Below are 14,691 nucleotides of genomic sequence, written 5' to 3'. Positions count from 1 at the left end.
TTGTCTCTGTCTGAGGGGGTAGAGCTTGGCTGTAGACAATGGATCACATGGTGTGGTCTGGATTGATTAGACCTAAAAGTGGCAATTTTTCAACAAAAAAAGGCTTTCTTGCCCCCTGCTTTCCTGCTGGTAATAGCTCACCTTACCTGATCAGTCTTGTTACAGTGTGTATGGTAACACCTGTCATTCCATGTTCTTGGTGTATATAAAATCTCCCTATTGTATTTTCCACAGCATGCATCTGATGAAGTGAGCTGTAGCCTACAAAAGCTTATGCTCAAATAAATTTGTTAGTCTCGAAGGTGCCACAAATCCTCCTTTTCTTTTTGCATATAAACAGAGATGCTTTGCACAGGATTCTACAATGGGCTTCCTGAGCGTATTAAACTGTAAACCAGAAGCTTTACACTGGTGGGGTGGAGTGCTGGTTCTGAGAGCCTAATACAGGTGGGCAGTTGACCAGGTTGATGACAAATGGTGGCAGGGTAGTGCATGAGAAACAGACCCTTTGCTCAGCAAGCCACAGTCCTAGCTTCCTTTACTGCACCGGTGATGCATCTTGCAGAGACTGTCAGATTTCTGCTTCTTCCAACTATTTTGCTGAACTGTGAAGTCTATGGCCACACCACCTCAGTAGCCCAGACCATATCTTTCAGACTTCATTTACACTTAAAAGTGTTACTAATTTGTCCCAACACACCCTTGAACTGGGGAAGAACAAACAGCTTCCAACTCCTATTTAAAAAAAAAAAGGACCAAGGGAGAATTGTGTTGCAAGACCTCAGCAACTGCTGCAGGAGTCAGACTCCCCTGAAAGAGGGATGGGCCTGCACAATTAGAGGATTTTATGCCCCTCAGTAGGAGAAGAAATGGAAAGTTTTGGCAGGTCTGTAATAAAACTAGCTCTGATCTGCTTGAATGTAGTGAGTTGCCACAAATGACCAGCCCTTCCAAAATGGCAAAGGATTCCCCCACCCAGTGGATGCATCTCCTCTTAAAGAGGTCTGGCCATCTTCCTGCCAGAGAAAAATGTAGAAAGTCAAGCTATTCCCAGACTCCCTATAATGCTATACTACTCCTTGAAATAGTAATCCAGTCATTTCAATGTTACTTAGAACACTTTAGTTAATGTAAACCTGATGGGTACGCTGCAAACAGAAGTGGGACTACAGCATGAGTAGGTATACCTGCCATAGTTTTGTTCTAGCTAGTGCAGCTAGAAGTGTCAGTGAAGATATAGCATCACAAGCCTGGCAGTGACCTTGGATATGTACAAACATCTCTAACCTGTGCAGAAGCCCATGCCAACCAATGGTGTACAGCTCTGATTAAAAGGAGTACGCCTACCCTGATTATTTTAAAGTGAGGAGGAAGGAATATATGCAGCTTCACTATTTGATCAAATATTTTTTTAAAAAAAGCAAGAGCAATGTTATGTAGAAAGGTACTGGACACTCTACAGAAAAACGTGTCTTTATTAGCATTGTTATAGGCAATGCATACATAACAAATCCTTAGTGTACAACCCCAGCCAAGTTTAAGCAAGAGAGTCAGCAGATTAAATTGATCTTGTACATATCTGCAGTAACAGGATTGCACTGCAACATCCACCAGAAGAGACTGAAATTCACTTTACAAAAAAAAAAACCAAACCCATTTTATATTTTAAAAAGGGCCAGCTCTTAAGCTGGCAGAGCATCAAATATGGAATTGCCCAATTGTAAATATGAGTTCCTAGAACATTTGAGTATTGCATTGTTCATACCCCGCAGATGCCACATATGCTGTGTCTAAAGCTTAGTAAAACACAGATGAGGGGACATGGGCAGGGGAATTAATTTTTAGATTTTGATTGGTCAGTCATTACTTACTTTAAAAGGTATCAGCAGAATTACTAACTTCATCACAGGAGGGTAGTAGTACCAACAGTGAAAACTTCCCTTTGTTAGACTTAAATCTGAGTGAATGAATTAGCTACACCCCAGTCTGGAATATTTCTAACTGACATTAAATTCATGCCAATTCAGAAAAGCACTCTTAGGGAGTTAAATATTTAACCAGTTAGCAAAATTAAACACCAGAATTTGAGAGGTTATTCCTTCATGCATAGTTAAATGCTGCAAGATGGATTCACATTTAATGAAGCAGAATTTAACAAGAAGCATTTTGTAAAAGACTGTGCTCCCTTATAATAAGGAATCTCAGTTTAGGGGAAATTAATTTATCCACTTCTTGCAACTGCTCTTTATCAACCCCTGGATTCATTTAAGTGTAAGTCATTAGATTGTTTGATATCCAGCATGGCTTCTCTTTCTGCCAATCAAATAAGCAATCAAGACAATCAGGACAAGTCCAGCAAGGGCTGCGCCAACAATTATAGGGATCACCATGTTGTTTTCATCCAGTTGACATTCTTCCACTGTAGATGAAAAAAATTCACATTAGGCACTGGTCCATTGACAGGAAAGGTACCAAACTCTGATTTCATGTTGGAAGATTCTACTCCTAGCATATAGATAAATCCTAAACTTGAGCCAGTTAACTTCTAGCCTGCCAGCAACAATGGAAGGAGCTCCCTTACCATAGCCACTGTAAGTCAGCTTGCTTTTCAAGATCAGTAACGAACAGCTTGTTGTGTTGTACCCTTTTGATAAACAGTATTGATTGTGCAGTAAATCACACGTTGTACACATAGTGTAATAGTGGATTTATATGTACAAGTTTCCCACAATTAATACAGCCAATACTACACAAGGCCACAAGTAGCCTCTCCTTCCTAGCTACCCAAAACACAACTCTCACCTAACACCTTCCCTTGTGACTATAACCATAGAGATGATTTAACCAGTTGGGAACTCAGCTTCAGATCTTTGTTCCTTTGGTACGATTGCCCAAGAGAACACTGGTGTGTTCTAATTATAGATCTTCTAAACTTTTCTGTGCACAATTGTGCGCTTCTGTCTTTATATGCATTATTTCAAGAAATTTGCATTTATTTACACGTAATGCACTAGCCTTAATCCAGACACTCAGCTAGCTGTACTTGTTGGTCTGAATCACAGTTGTAAGGAGGCATGCTGTGAATAGGAGCTTAGACCAAGCTGAATTTACTCAACTGGCTACTAACTCCAAAGACTAGATTCTGGAAAAAATATGCTTAAATCAGTAGAACATGCAAGTTCAGTAAAACCTTTAACAACACTTTAAAGTGTAGATGTATGCAGTTTTTTACCTGCTCCAAATTGGTTTCCCTCTATCTTGAAAACCTGGACCCAAACATCGAATAAGTTGACAAAGGCACCGGCTGAGACCCAAAGTTTCTCCTCTGCATTACACTTATAGGAGTTCCCCACTGTAGCTCTCAGCTCACTCATGCTGTTGTTAACAGCTTCAAACTTTGGTTCTGTGCAACAAAAAGCAGCATAAAATACATCTGAAAAACCGAAGCTGCAAAGGCTTAAGAAAATTCAAGTTGTTAAACCAGAACACACACATTCCCCCTACCCCCGCACTTCGCCCTCAGTATTTGTGTGCACATATCGAGGCTCCCTTAATATTTATAGAGCTAGTCTATGACTTTATTTAACAAAAATCCTTTTACCTTTAGCTTCAGAAGGCAAAGTTGTGGTGACACTGACACCTTGCAGGAAAAACTTATCAGTACTCGTATTCTAAAAAAAAAAAAAAAGTTGGCATCCATACATAACATTTTAAACAGTCAAAGTACAATGTAGTTCTGCGATTGAAGAGTTTAATGCACCCTCATTAGAACTGCCGAGTTCACTAAAAAAACCAAAACAAAAACCCAAGACATTCTAGAATGTGATACCAACTACAGTTTTAGCAAAAACCCTGGAGAGGGATCCAACTTAGGGAAGAATATGCTAGGTGAAGTGGTCAGGCTGAAAATGCCCTGAGACTTTTTGAAGAGCTACCAAGTTAGCATTTGAACATGGTAAACAGGACAGACACTCAACACCACATCAAAAGCACAACCCACCATCCTGGGTCAGCATGGGAATCTGTACAGTAACTCCTCACTTAAAGTCATCCTAGTTAACGTTATGTTGCTGATTATTAGGGAACATGCTCATTTAAAGTTGTGCAATGCTCTCTTTAACATCATAGGGCAGCTGCCTGCTTTGTCCACTGCTTGCAGTAAGAGCATCCCATTGCAGCTAGCTGGTGGGGGCTTGGAACCAGGGTGGACCAGCAGCTGCTGCCCCCCCACTCCCCTAAGTTCCCTGTGCAGCAGCTGCTCAGCAAGCTATCAATTGCTGGCAGTTCAGCTATCCCCCCTCACTGCCATGTGCTGCTCCTGCCCTCTGCCTTGGAGCTGCTCCCCGAGCCTCCTGCTTGCTTGGGGAGGAGAGCTAATGTCAGGGTGTCCCCCTTCCCCCTGCTCCTGCACCCTGCTTACCCCATCTCCATAGAGCAGGGGGGACACATGACAGGGCTGAGAACAGAGGGAACTTCCTGGCAGCAGCTGCTGGCTCTCAGCTTGCTGATTAACTTAACAAGGTAGTGTACTTAAGAGTGGTGTCAGCCTACTTAAAGGGGAAATGCGCATCTGTCTGCCATGTTGTCTCCCCTCCCTCCATTCATGTGCCTTGTGGAGTGTGAGGCTACATTAACAATGAGTTAACCCTTGAGGGCCAGCCAATTGCTAGTTAATCATTTAGCAGGAAGGCATTTCCTGGAAAACATCCCACCCTCTGTGAAGCTTGGTTGAGGTGGTGGAGTCAATCATCATCACTGCGTACAGTATTGTTTGTTTAAAACTTACTGTGTGTGTTATTTTTTAAAATATCTATATCTGATTTTTTTTTGGCCAGACAAAAAAATCTCCCTCTCCCTGGAACCTAACCTCCCCCCCACCCCTTACATTAATTCTTATGCGGAAATTGAATTCGCTTAACATCGTTTTGTGTAAAGTTGCATTTTTCAGGAACAGAACTACAACGTTAAGTGAGGAATTATTCTAAAATACAGGCAAGGACACAGCACAAGTGCCCACTGGAAGGCCTTAGAGCAGGGGAGGCTGACCCGAGCCTGAGAAGGAGCCAGAATTTACCAATGTACATTGCCAAAGAGCCACAGTAATGTCAGCAGCCTCCCGTCAGCTCCCTCTCAGCACCCTGCCGATCACAGATTGTCAGCTGTTTCGTGGCATGCAGGAGGCTCTGGGGGGAGAGGAGCGAAGGCACAACAGGCTCAGGGGAGGGGGCGGGAAGGGGTGGGGCGGGGGCAGGGCCTGGGGCAGAGCCAGGGGTTGAGCAGTGAGCGCCCCCCGGCACACTGGAAAGTTGGCGCTTGCAGCTCCAGCCCTGGAGTCGGTGCCTGTGCAAGGAGCCGCATATTAACGTCTGAAGGGCCGCACGTGGCTCCGGAGCCAGAGGTTGGCCACCAGTGGGCTAGAGAGCCAGGACCTACATGAATGGCTTTAACTCAAGCCAAAGTCAATTTGTCCCTTTAAAGGCTGATAGTTAGAAATTTCAGGTTGATCGTATTTGCTCAAGTCAGTGAGCAAATACAAACACCCCCACCTGGGAAATAGAAGAGCGATCAACCCTTCTGTCACATGTGCTGCTGATGCAACAAAGGAAACATTGTACCTAACAAATCACTGCAGAAGACAGCGAAGCAGCAGGTACACCGGTCATGCGTTGTAAACAGTATAACTAGGAGGCCTGGAATCCAATTCCTTCTGCAAGTTGGTCATATATAATTAGATGAAACACCTATTTACAGCAGTCTGTTCCCCTAAAGGTTTTTTCAAGTAACAGAGCTACCAACAGTCTCATTGTTACTAATATGTTGTGCAATTGTCCATCAGAGTACTCCTTTATTTCCCAACATTTCTTCTACTTAAAAAAATCCTCCCCCTCCTCCTTGGTTATACATTCAGTAGGGGATGTAAAACTTTTTTGGAATAAAAAAGGACTGTCACAAACAAAACAAAAATAAACCTATCTTGAGTCCAGAACAATTTAGTCACATCTAAAAAGCATGCCAGAGCTGTGCACAATATTACATTTAAACACCCTTACCAGTAGAAAATGGAATAAAAGTCTGGTTTTCCCAAAAGTCAGGTTCAGAAAGGCAGAGGAATGGTCACAGCTCCCAGAGAAAGATGTATTCACTGGAACAATATTCAGCACATCCAATCCAGTCTATGGAGGAGAGAAGGGCTTGTTATTACATTTTACAGCAAGAGGTGAACCCTGCCTCAGTTTTCAGCTCATTTCTACCTGGCTTCCCCTCAGATGCATGAAAAATTGCATGTGTATGTAAAAGTGCTGGTTATGTGGCCACAGGTTCCTTGTGCTTACACCACTATTCAAGCCTCGCCGTGCTCTCCTTAAGACCCAGACCCTTGGCTACAGTCTGAAACAGTATTTTCCAGCTAAAACATGTTGCGGCTAAGGAAGCTAGTACTGCATTGAAGGAGCCTGATGGAAACATCAGCCATCACCACCAATGCACTAAGGCTTATTAAATTAGATTAAAGCAACCATATGAATGCTCTTCTGCTTCCACATGAAGGAAAACTGACAAAGGCCATAAGGGATTATCTTGCTGATTACTGACTCATGTAAAGGCAAGACAGTTTGAAAGGGTTAATTACACAACAGTAACACCTCAGCATTTCAGACAATCCTGTTTGCAGAGTGCTAGGAGGTAAAGGTTTTAAGTCTGTTGGACTGAATCAGAAATGTGCGCATACAAGCTTTCTGATAAAACAACAATTCTTACAAGAGTAATTTGGCAAGATTGAACACCTGTGTCTTGACTGATGTAGGGCAAAATACCCAACCTAGGGGTAAGGAGGAATCACCAAACTGTCTCAGCAATACTTAGAACTCTTGAGAACCAGGTTTTGGGAGTAGAATTTTACTGGTTGGCTGGCCCTACAAGAGACCTTTTATAAACTCCTGCTATTCTTTAGGGCAATGATTCTCAAACAGGGTTATTCATACCCCAGTGGGTACATCAACTCATCTAGATATTTGCCTAGTCTTACAACAGGTTACATAAAAAGCACTAGCGAAGTCAGTACGAACTAAAATTTCATACTGAAATGTAAGTACATCATTTATATTCCAATTGATTCATAACTATACGGTAAAAATGAGAACGCAAGCAATTTGTCAGTAAGTGTGCTGACATTTTTGTATTTTTAGGTCTGATTTTGTAAGCAAGTAGTTAAGTGAGGTGTAACTTGGGGGTATGCAAGACTCTTGAACGGGGTACAGTAGTCTGGAATGGTTGAGAGCCACTGCATTAGGGGACAAGTGAACCATTTCAGTGGGGCTAGAAGTTCATGTTGCAGGAAATGGCTTACTAGATTCCATACAGGTGACCTGTAACTTACAGCTAAGGTTGTGAAATGCATTTCCCATCAATACAATCATTAGGGGTCAAGCAAGTCACCAGCAACGTTAACATCCACAAAGCAGTTCACATCTTACCTTTTGGACCTCACAGTATCCAAAGTTTGACTGCAATCATCTCCTTTGACTTGCATCCAAATCATGGACCAGCAAAAGGGATCTTGCAACCAAAGTCCCCTAAGGATGGGAGCTTTTGGTCTGTCCAGTAAGTCTTACTGTGGTTTGCCAGGGAAGAGCCCAATCTACCAGAGTGGGATTCCCAATTATTCCCCTCCAGCAGACCTGTTAATGAACTAAGTATGTGTGTAGGAAGGTACAGACTTGACACCAAAGCTGGTGAGCTGAGCTTTGCAGCCAAAGTATAGAGCCAAGGGAGCCAGGAAGCAAGAGTAGGCAGGAGGCAGACTGAAAAGAGCCAATAGATTCTGTGGCAAAAATACAGTTACAGGGAAGACTACTAAGTTTGTCTATGAACCAGTTCTGCGCCCCCAAATTCACGTGTATTGGCCTTTGACACTGGCTGAAACTGTGTGAAACTGGAAATTACAGACTGTGAAACTCAGCAAATTGCAAGAGCATAGTATCAAAGGACTGTCAATTGTCTGCACAGAATTTGAAAGTTTGTTCAGATTCAGATGCCTCATTTTCAAACACTAATTTGTGTGTCTAAATGAGGCAAACACATTTAAGTAACATCTTCATTTTCCAGATTCTCCTTTTGATGTTTTCAACTGTTTCTATGGCTTGAACAAATATATTTTAGTTGGATTTCAATATTCAGGTTATAGAGTACTGCTATGTAATGGAGACATATTTAAGTGTCTTATTCAGGGCAGCTCCCAGTACATCAGGAACACACTATTCATAGCAAGTTTACACTAATTCTGTATTGTCTGAATATTCACTCTATCAAGTTAAAGTGTTAAACAATTCAACTGGAGAACCATAATTGAGTACTATTAACATTCAATCCAGTCTACGAAGCATAGGGAAGCAATATTTTCACTAGTTCGCTGTGTAAGGTTTTAGTGTACAAATCAAACAAGATATACCTTTCCATCTTTTCTTAGATACGTGACATTAAGCTGTAGCCCCATACGAGCAAGTACACAGGTCCCATTTGTACCAGTCACATTATATTTCCCAGTCCCTGGATTTTGTGGAGGTGAGGTTGGTGCCTGGCTTGTTGTTGTAGGTGCCTGGCTTGTTGTTGTAGGTGCCTGGCTTGTTGTTGTAGGTGCCTGGCTTGTTGTTGTAGTGACTGCCGGAGTAGTGGGCGTCTTATCTGCATCACACAGAGTTTCTGGAACGAAAAGAGTACAAGGTGATAATCAACTACAACTGCACAAAATTACAAGGAAGTCATTCACACAACAGAAAGATTTTAAGACTAATTTATCTTTGAGGGAGAGGAGAGAATGAACATCCCCTTATTTTAAGGAGTTTTAGTCTTAATACCTATTACCACCAACTGAAAAATTCAAGAATCTTTTACTTTTTACTATAGTAGATTCAATACAGAGCTGGTCAGCTTCACTTTCTTCCATAATGCCTTGTGCCTAGCACAAAAGGAGGTTTCTCAAAACCCATTCTATTTCAGGTATCAAGATGACACATCCCTACTCTATTAGTTTTAGCAGAACAGCAGTTTATGGTGAAATAGAAGCTATCCATCCATTAGTTTGACATTTACTTATTTTCATCAAATCAAGTTTACACGTATCCCTGATTTATCATGATGCAGCTAGCTCCCTCTGCTGGCATATACATAGCTAGGCTCATGTTGCAGCCCTAGTCTGTTGGCTGCCAGCACACTGGAAAGCAGAAGCTGGTCCTTGTGTTCTCCTTGAAAGCCATTTTCTAGTAGAGTACAATTCTGGGACTGAGGGTCTTACTGAATAGCTGGCAGCTGGGGACTTGCTTAGCACCAGTGGCGTTCCCGAGCACTTCCATGGCATCACTACTAGTATCTAGCTCAAAGGTGGGCAAACGACGGCCTGCATCTATCCCACGAGCTGCTTTGTGAGCCCCCACCAGGGAGAGGGGTCGGGGGCCGCACCATGTGGCTCGGCCCCGCTCCAGCCTGGGCGCAGGGTCAGGGGCTGTTCCACATGGCTCCTGGAAGCCACAGCATGGCCCCGCTCCGGCTCCTATGTGCACCAGTGGCCCCCTGGGAGCTCCAATGAGAGCTGTAGGAGCTGTGCCTGCGGATGGGGCAGCATGCAGAGCTGCCTGGCCGCACCTCCACATAGGAACCAGAGAAGGGACATACCACTGCTTCCAGGAGCCACTTGAGGTAAGTGTAGCTCAGAGCCTGCATCCCTGAGCCTCTCCCCACACCCCAACCCCCTACTCCAGCCTTGATCCCCCACCCACTCTCCAAACCCCTCAATCCCAGCCCAGAGCACCCTCCCCCACCCCAAACCTCTCATCCCCAGTTCCACCCCAGAGCCTGCAACCCCAACCAGAACCTGCATACCTTCCCGCACCCCTGATCCCCCTCCCAGCCTGGAGCACCCTCCTGCACCCCAAACCTCTCATCCCCAGCCCCACCCCAGAGCCCGCACCCCAAACCCAATTTTGTGAGCGTTGATGATCCACCATACAATTTCTATTCCCCAAGGTGGCCCTCGGGCCAAAAAGTTTGCCCACCCCGATCTAGCTTCTTACGGAGCTTGTTCACAGGCTGCTCTGCATTGCTCCTTCTAATGGTTGTCCAAAATACACCTTGGCCCCCTAGCACAGGCACAGCCTGTGAGGTTCATTCCCTCGGTCAATTCCTAATCAGACCTGCTTGCATTAGTAGCCACCCCCCGCCACTTCTCTGAAGGGAACAATTTTTGTTTTATGCACTTTCAGCTTGCCGGCCTCGCTTCTGTTATTGTCCAGTTCAAAGCCAGGATCCAGGTGGTAAATGGGAAGGAAAAGTTGTCATAGGGGAGCAGTGACCCCGCAGACTCCCCATCCCTATTGTTTGCCAAGAGATGCCAGGGGTCTCCTAACACAAGTTCCTGACTTGTTTTAGCAACTCTTCACCCAAGGCCCTTGCATTCTGCTCCTTTTCTAAACCAGCCACGCAAGTCAGGGAAAGGAAATCCCTGTAGTATAGGACCGTAAGCTTTGAGCCATGATTATGTCCCACTCCAAGAACACTACCCTTAAAAATAGTAAATGTGACACTTTAATGTGGATAAAAGAGACCAAGCAGCAAACACTGTAGTGCAGATCTGGCTGCTGTGTCTGAGGAACCACTCGTAGAGTTTAGTCTCCATGCTATGTATGTAGTTTTTGGTTACTTAACTCCTTAGCAGTGGTTTTAAACAAACATGCTGCACAATTCCGGTCTCCAGAAGTTTTATTGTGGGCTGCAGGTCAAGAAGGGTTGTACTTAAACTTCAAGCTAATTAAACCCTCAAAGCACACACAGTAACACAGAGCCCCATATGTTCTTTAGCATCTCCTGCCCATTTCAGGGTAAGGTGTGCCAAGGAGCTTACATCCCCCCGGACCAGCCTGCTTTTCCAGTCCACAGTGGACTTGGTGTTGATGCTGCATGGAAGCCCTGTTTGGCTCTGCTCTCTGAGCTAACACCCTGGCCTATGAGATCATTCCCCCGTCTGAGCTTAAGGACAAGCCAGAGCGCTATTCAGTGGGTTTACATGGTGCCACATGGAAGATCTTCCTATAGTTACTGCAGCTACACAGCCCTATATATTGAGGCCTTTAGTATGTTTGGGGAAATTGATTAGCTTGTGTATCGCAGTAGAAGGAAGGATCCCATCTGCAAGTGGGAATAAGTCCCAAATACAGTACAGATGTGTTATTTTCAGCGATTTATAAAAGATGGTTCCCCATAACAACTAGCCACCTTTTTAAAGCAAGGATGCCAAGTTGTCTGGTCACCAGAGGCCAATATTGAATATGAGCTTGGATCCTTCAGTATCATCTTAGGCCAAGGCAAAAATTGAACAGGTAAACTTCCTGCACATCTATCTTCAGGAAAGTAGGCAATTTGCCACCAGCAGGTAGGAGTCAGGTCTCCCTTTCTGCAGCAGCAGCTCCCACTTCCCCATCTGAAAGAAGAGCCAGGAATATATAACTAAGTAAATCCCAAGACACTCTTGGGAGGGGACCAACACAGTGAGAATCTCCGGTCTAACTTGTGACTACACGATCAGAATTGCACACTGACAAGAATGAATACAGGCGTAGCTGAACCAGTGAAGAACAGTCTACACTTGTATTTGCACAAGGACAAGCCTCATTCAGCACCCGTTCAGAAATTCCCATTGACCAAAGAGGGCTTTGGAGACAGACATTCGCCAGCCCTGTCACTGCAGACTAGTCTCCTGCACTAGAAAGATGTTGCTGTATGGGGAAGTACAGTCATCTCCCCTCTAAATTCCTTCCCAGTTTTCCATGGACTATGCTGGACCCAGCTGAGGATATCCGGATAGGGAGCATTCATACTGAAAGCAACAGTAACTTTTTAAATGTAATGTTCATGGAACGTACTCGACAGCTAGAGTGAAATCCAGACCCGACTGAAGAGAGAGAGTTTTGCTATCAACATCCGTGGGAGTGGGATTTCACCCTCTTGATGGCTGGTCCTGTTTATCAGGTGCAGAACAGGCAGCAGCCGCCGTCACTGCCTCCTATATCGCACCACTAATATGCTTCAGGGACCCTTCTGTAATACTTACGATGTCCAGGCAGATACAATCCTTGGCTTGTACCAAGGCTGCCAATGTGTGCCTGAACTGAAGCCACATGAGTTCACTGTACAGCTGTCAGATGGTGGCTTTCATGTCCAGCCTATGCTGGCACTGAACAGACGTCATCTCAAGGTGAAAGGATATTTCTATTTCTGATTACCTACTCACGCAGGCCTCCACACACCTAGTGGAAACAACAAAGGAGGTTTGCTTGTCTCAGTATATTCTCTCAATAAACCAGGAGATACTTACCATTTCCGCTTAAGGTATGATTCACAAGATATGCTTGAAGCGTAACATTGCTAAGAGTTATGGTCACATTCAACATATTAATCTGGTTGGTACTGAAACATCTATATCTTGTGTCCAAGTCTGCCCGAATATTAGGTTTTTGTGAAACCTCCTTTGTTTCTGTAACAAAAAATTTACAGTTGTGCGAAGATTAGTATGTCTCCAGACAACACGGTACAGAAAAATAAAAAAAGTGCTATTCCACATGTATTACAACAGAAAGCCAAGAAAATTTTTTACTTCACCTCCAGTTGAGTTGGGGAACACCGTTGTATCGGACAAATTGTAAAGGAACATTAGCTTGTCAACGCTGTACAGCTTTGAAGCCTTTGTGAAATTCATTTGTAACAAATGTCCCGCTCCAAATCCAATCGCCAGTACAGGAGCCGATACATTCTCTTTACCACAACTGCTTTTGTTTGCCAGTACTTCAGCATTTTGTGTAAGTGTGAAATTTGCTGCCAACTAAAGTGGGTAAAATCGAGAGTTTTAAATGGGATTAGTAAATGCCTTCCCTACTGTTACTTTTCAGCTATCCTATGCAATTACTCCAGCGCTCACAGCCAGAGTCCATTACCACAGGGTGAACATTCTCAGCATTCAAGTACTTAACCCTCAAAAAATACTTTAGTGTTTGAGGTTTAAAATTTTTTGAATAGCATTTTGCTCCATGAACAATTAAGGAAACAACCCTCCCTTGCCCCCAATCTCCTCCACACTAGCACCATGAGTCGGATTGTACCCAACTTCCTGAACTAAAGAAGCAGAGGTACAGGAACTCAGTGGAAGTTTGGAGAATTTAAGCTTTGTTCTCTGGTGTTTTAAGACATCTGGGTAACAAGGACTAAATTAAGCAGTACGGCCTGCACAACTCTTGCTGGTCTATGATTCTTACTAATTTTATTTTACTTAACTTCTGAAAAGGAGCAATAGGAGGAGCTATGACAAGGTTTTACATCGGCACTGAAGGCAAAAGCGAACACTGGGAAGTTAACAAGCTGTACTAATATTTCTCAACCTTTTTTGATACCAGGGGCCGGCTTGCTGCCTTCTTAAACGGTCAGGGAGATCTCAGGGCCTGGTGCCAATCCATGGACCAGTCATTGAGAAACACCGTGTAGTTGATCTTTTATAAGGACCAGTTGGCTTAAGTTAAGAAAGCAGCTTCCTTTGAATGTTAGTGTATGCCAAACTTAACCCGGGTGCAATTTTGAAATAGTTCAGAATGTTAGGGCCCTCCACAGCTCACTCCTCATACATGCCATAAAGGGGAATCTTGCTAGGCCAGAGCTTGACATTCGAAAGTACTGTCCACTAATAAGGCATGAAGCTCGAGAGATTACAGATTGATAGGGAAGCTAGCTGCTCAAAAGGGCACTTATACACATGTATAAGCAGACATTTGGCTCCATCTTGTCTGTGCTCACCACTTCGCTAGAATATTATGAAACTTGTAAGAGACTGAGGAAGAGCATTCACACAACAGGAAGTCATCTCCAGTTTTACTTTCATTCTCTCTTCTGTTTCTTTCAACCATATCGCACAATCCAGTAATTTCTGCCCATTGTGCAGTTCTCTCTTCCCTTACTAGGGATGTCAGTTTGCATTCCTCCTCAAAGTGTATGCCTAGAGATTTATCTACTCTCACCTTTTAATTCTTTTCCAGACTGATTAAGTGGCAACCAACAGGCAGCCCAAACATAGACATCCTGCCAATCAGCATAAGGATTCCCTTTTAGTTTTCAGTGCTGAAGTATACAGCACTTCTCAGTTCTCTTCTCTCTCCTGTGGCGGGTGCAATTTATTCAATTGAATGATTGAGAAAGATTTTTAGCATGATTCCTAGCCTTAGGATATGCAGTGAATTTGGGGCAATATCCTGGAAGGCAAGTAGAGAAGGGCAGACAAGATCTTACCCATTATACACCTCTACAACTTGCAACAGCAGTACCAAGGATTACAACTTTAACTGCCGTGGTTTTAAAAGATGTTGTGTTTAAAATGGACTTGGATTTAATGGACTATTTATTGCTATGGAGATTTTATTAGACTGTTTTCTCTATAAAAATTAAATAATTCAAGATCTGAACTTCTATATATCACTTTATCTGGCATGATCATTGCAGCACCTTAGGAATAATTATTTTGTTAGTGTAAAATCTGGATCAAGTCAAGTGAAGCACAAAGTAACAGCAGTTCATTTGTAGACAAGTTAACTATCTTTCAATTCTAGAACTAAAGCAACATTTCAAATAAAGTACACTGGAATGTATGAAGAACGTGGACAACAG

At 43.5% G+C, this 14,691-nt stretch overlaps 1 protein-coding gene across 1 annotated transcript in view; it reads right to left on the bottom strand.

Annotated features, from left to right (window-relative positions):
* Positions 1-1,457: 1,457 nt before the first annotated feature.
* Positions 1,458-14,691, bottom strand: part of LAMP1 (lysosomal associated membrane protein 1) — a 32,919-nt gene continuing 19,685 nt past the window's right edge. The window contains exons 3-9 of the mRNA XM_084617505.1: positions 12,646-12,865; positions 12,362-12,520; positions 8,447-8,697; positions 6,051-6,173; positions 3,602-3,671; positions 3,233-3,403; positions 1,458-2,419 (exon numbers count right to left, since the gene is read on the bottom strand). Of these exons, the coding sequence (XP_084473631.1) occupies positions 2,280-2,419; positions 3,233-3,403; positions 3,602-3,671; positions 6,051-6,173; positions 8,447-8,697; positions 12,362-12,520; positions 12,646-12,865 (1,134 nt within the window). The 3' untranslated portion in view covers positions 1,458-2,279. The remainder of the gene's footprint in view (positions 2,420-3,232; positions 3,404-3,601; positions 3,672-6,050; positions 6,174-8,446; positions 8,698-12,361; positions 12,521-12,645; positions 12,866-14,691) is intronic.

The sequence above is a fragment of the Lepidochelys olivacea genome (assembly GCF_965140295.1).
Source record: "Lepidochelys olivacea isolate rLepOli2 genome assembly, chromosome: 1".
NCBI classification, from domain to species: domain Eukaryota; kingdom Metazoa; phylum Chordata; order Testudines; family Cheloniidae; genus Lepidochelys; species Lepidochelys olivacea.
Note: the sequence above shows the minus strand (reverse complement) of the source record. Positions and strands in the feature narration are given on the sequence as shown.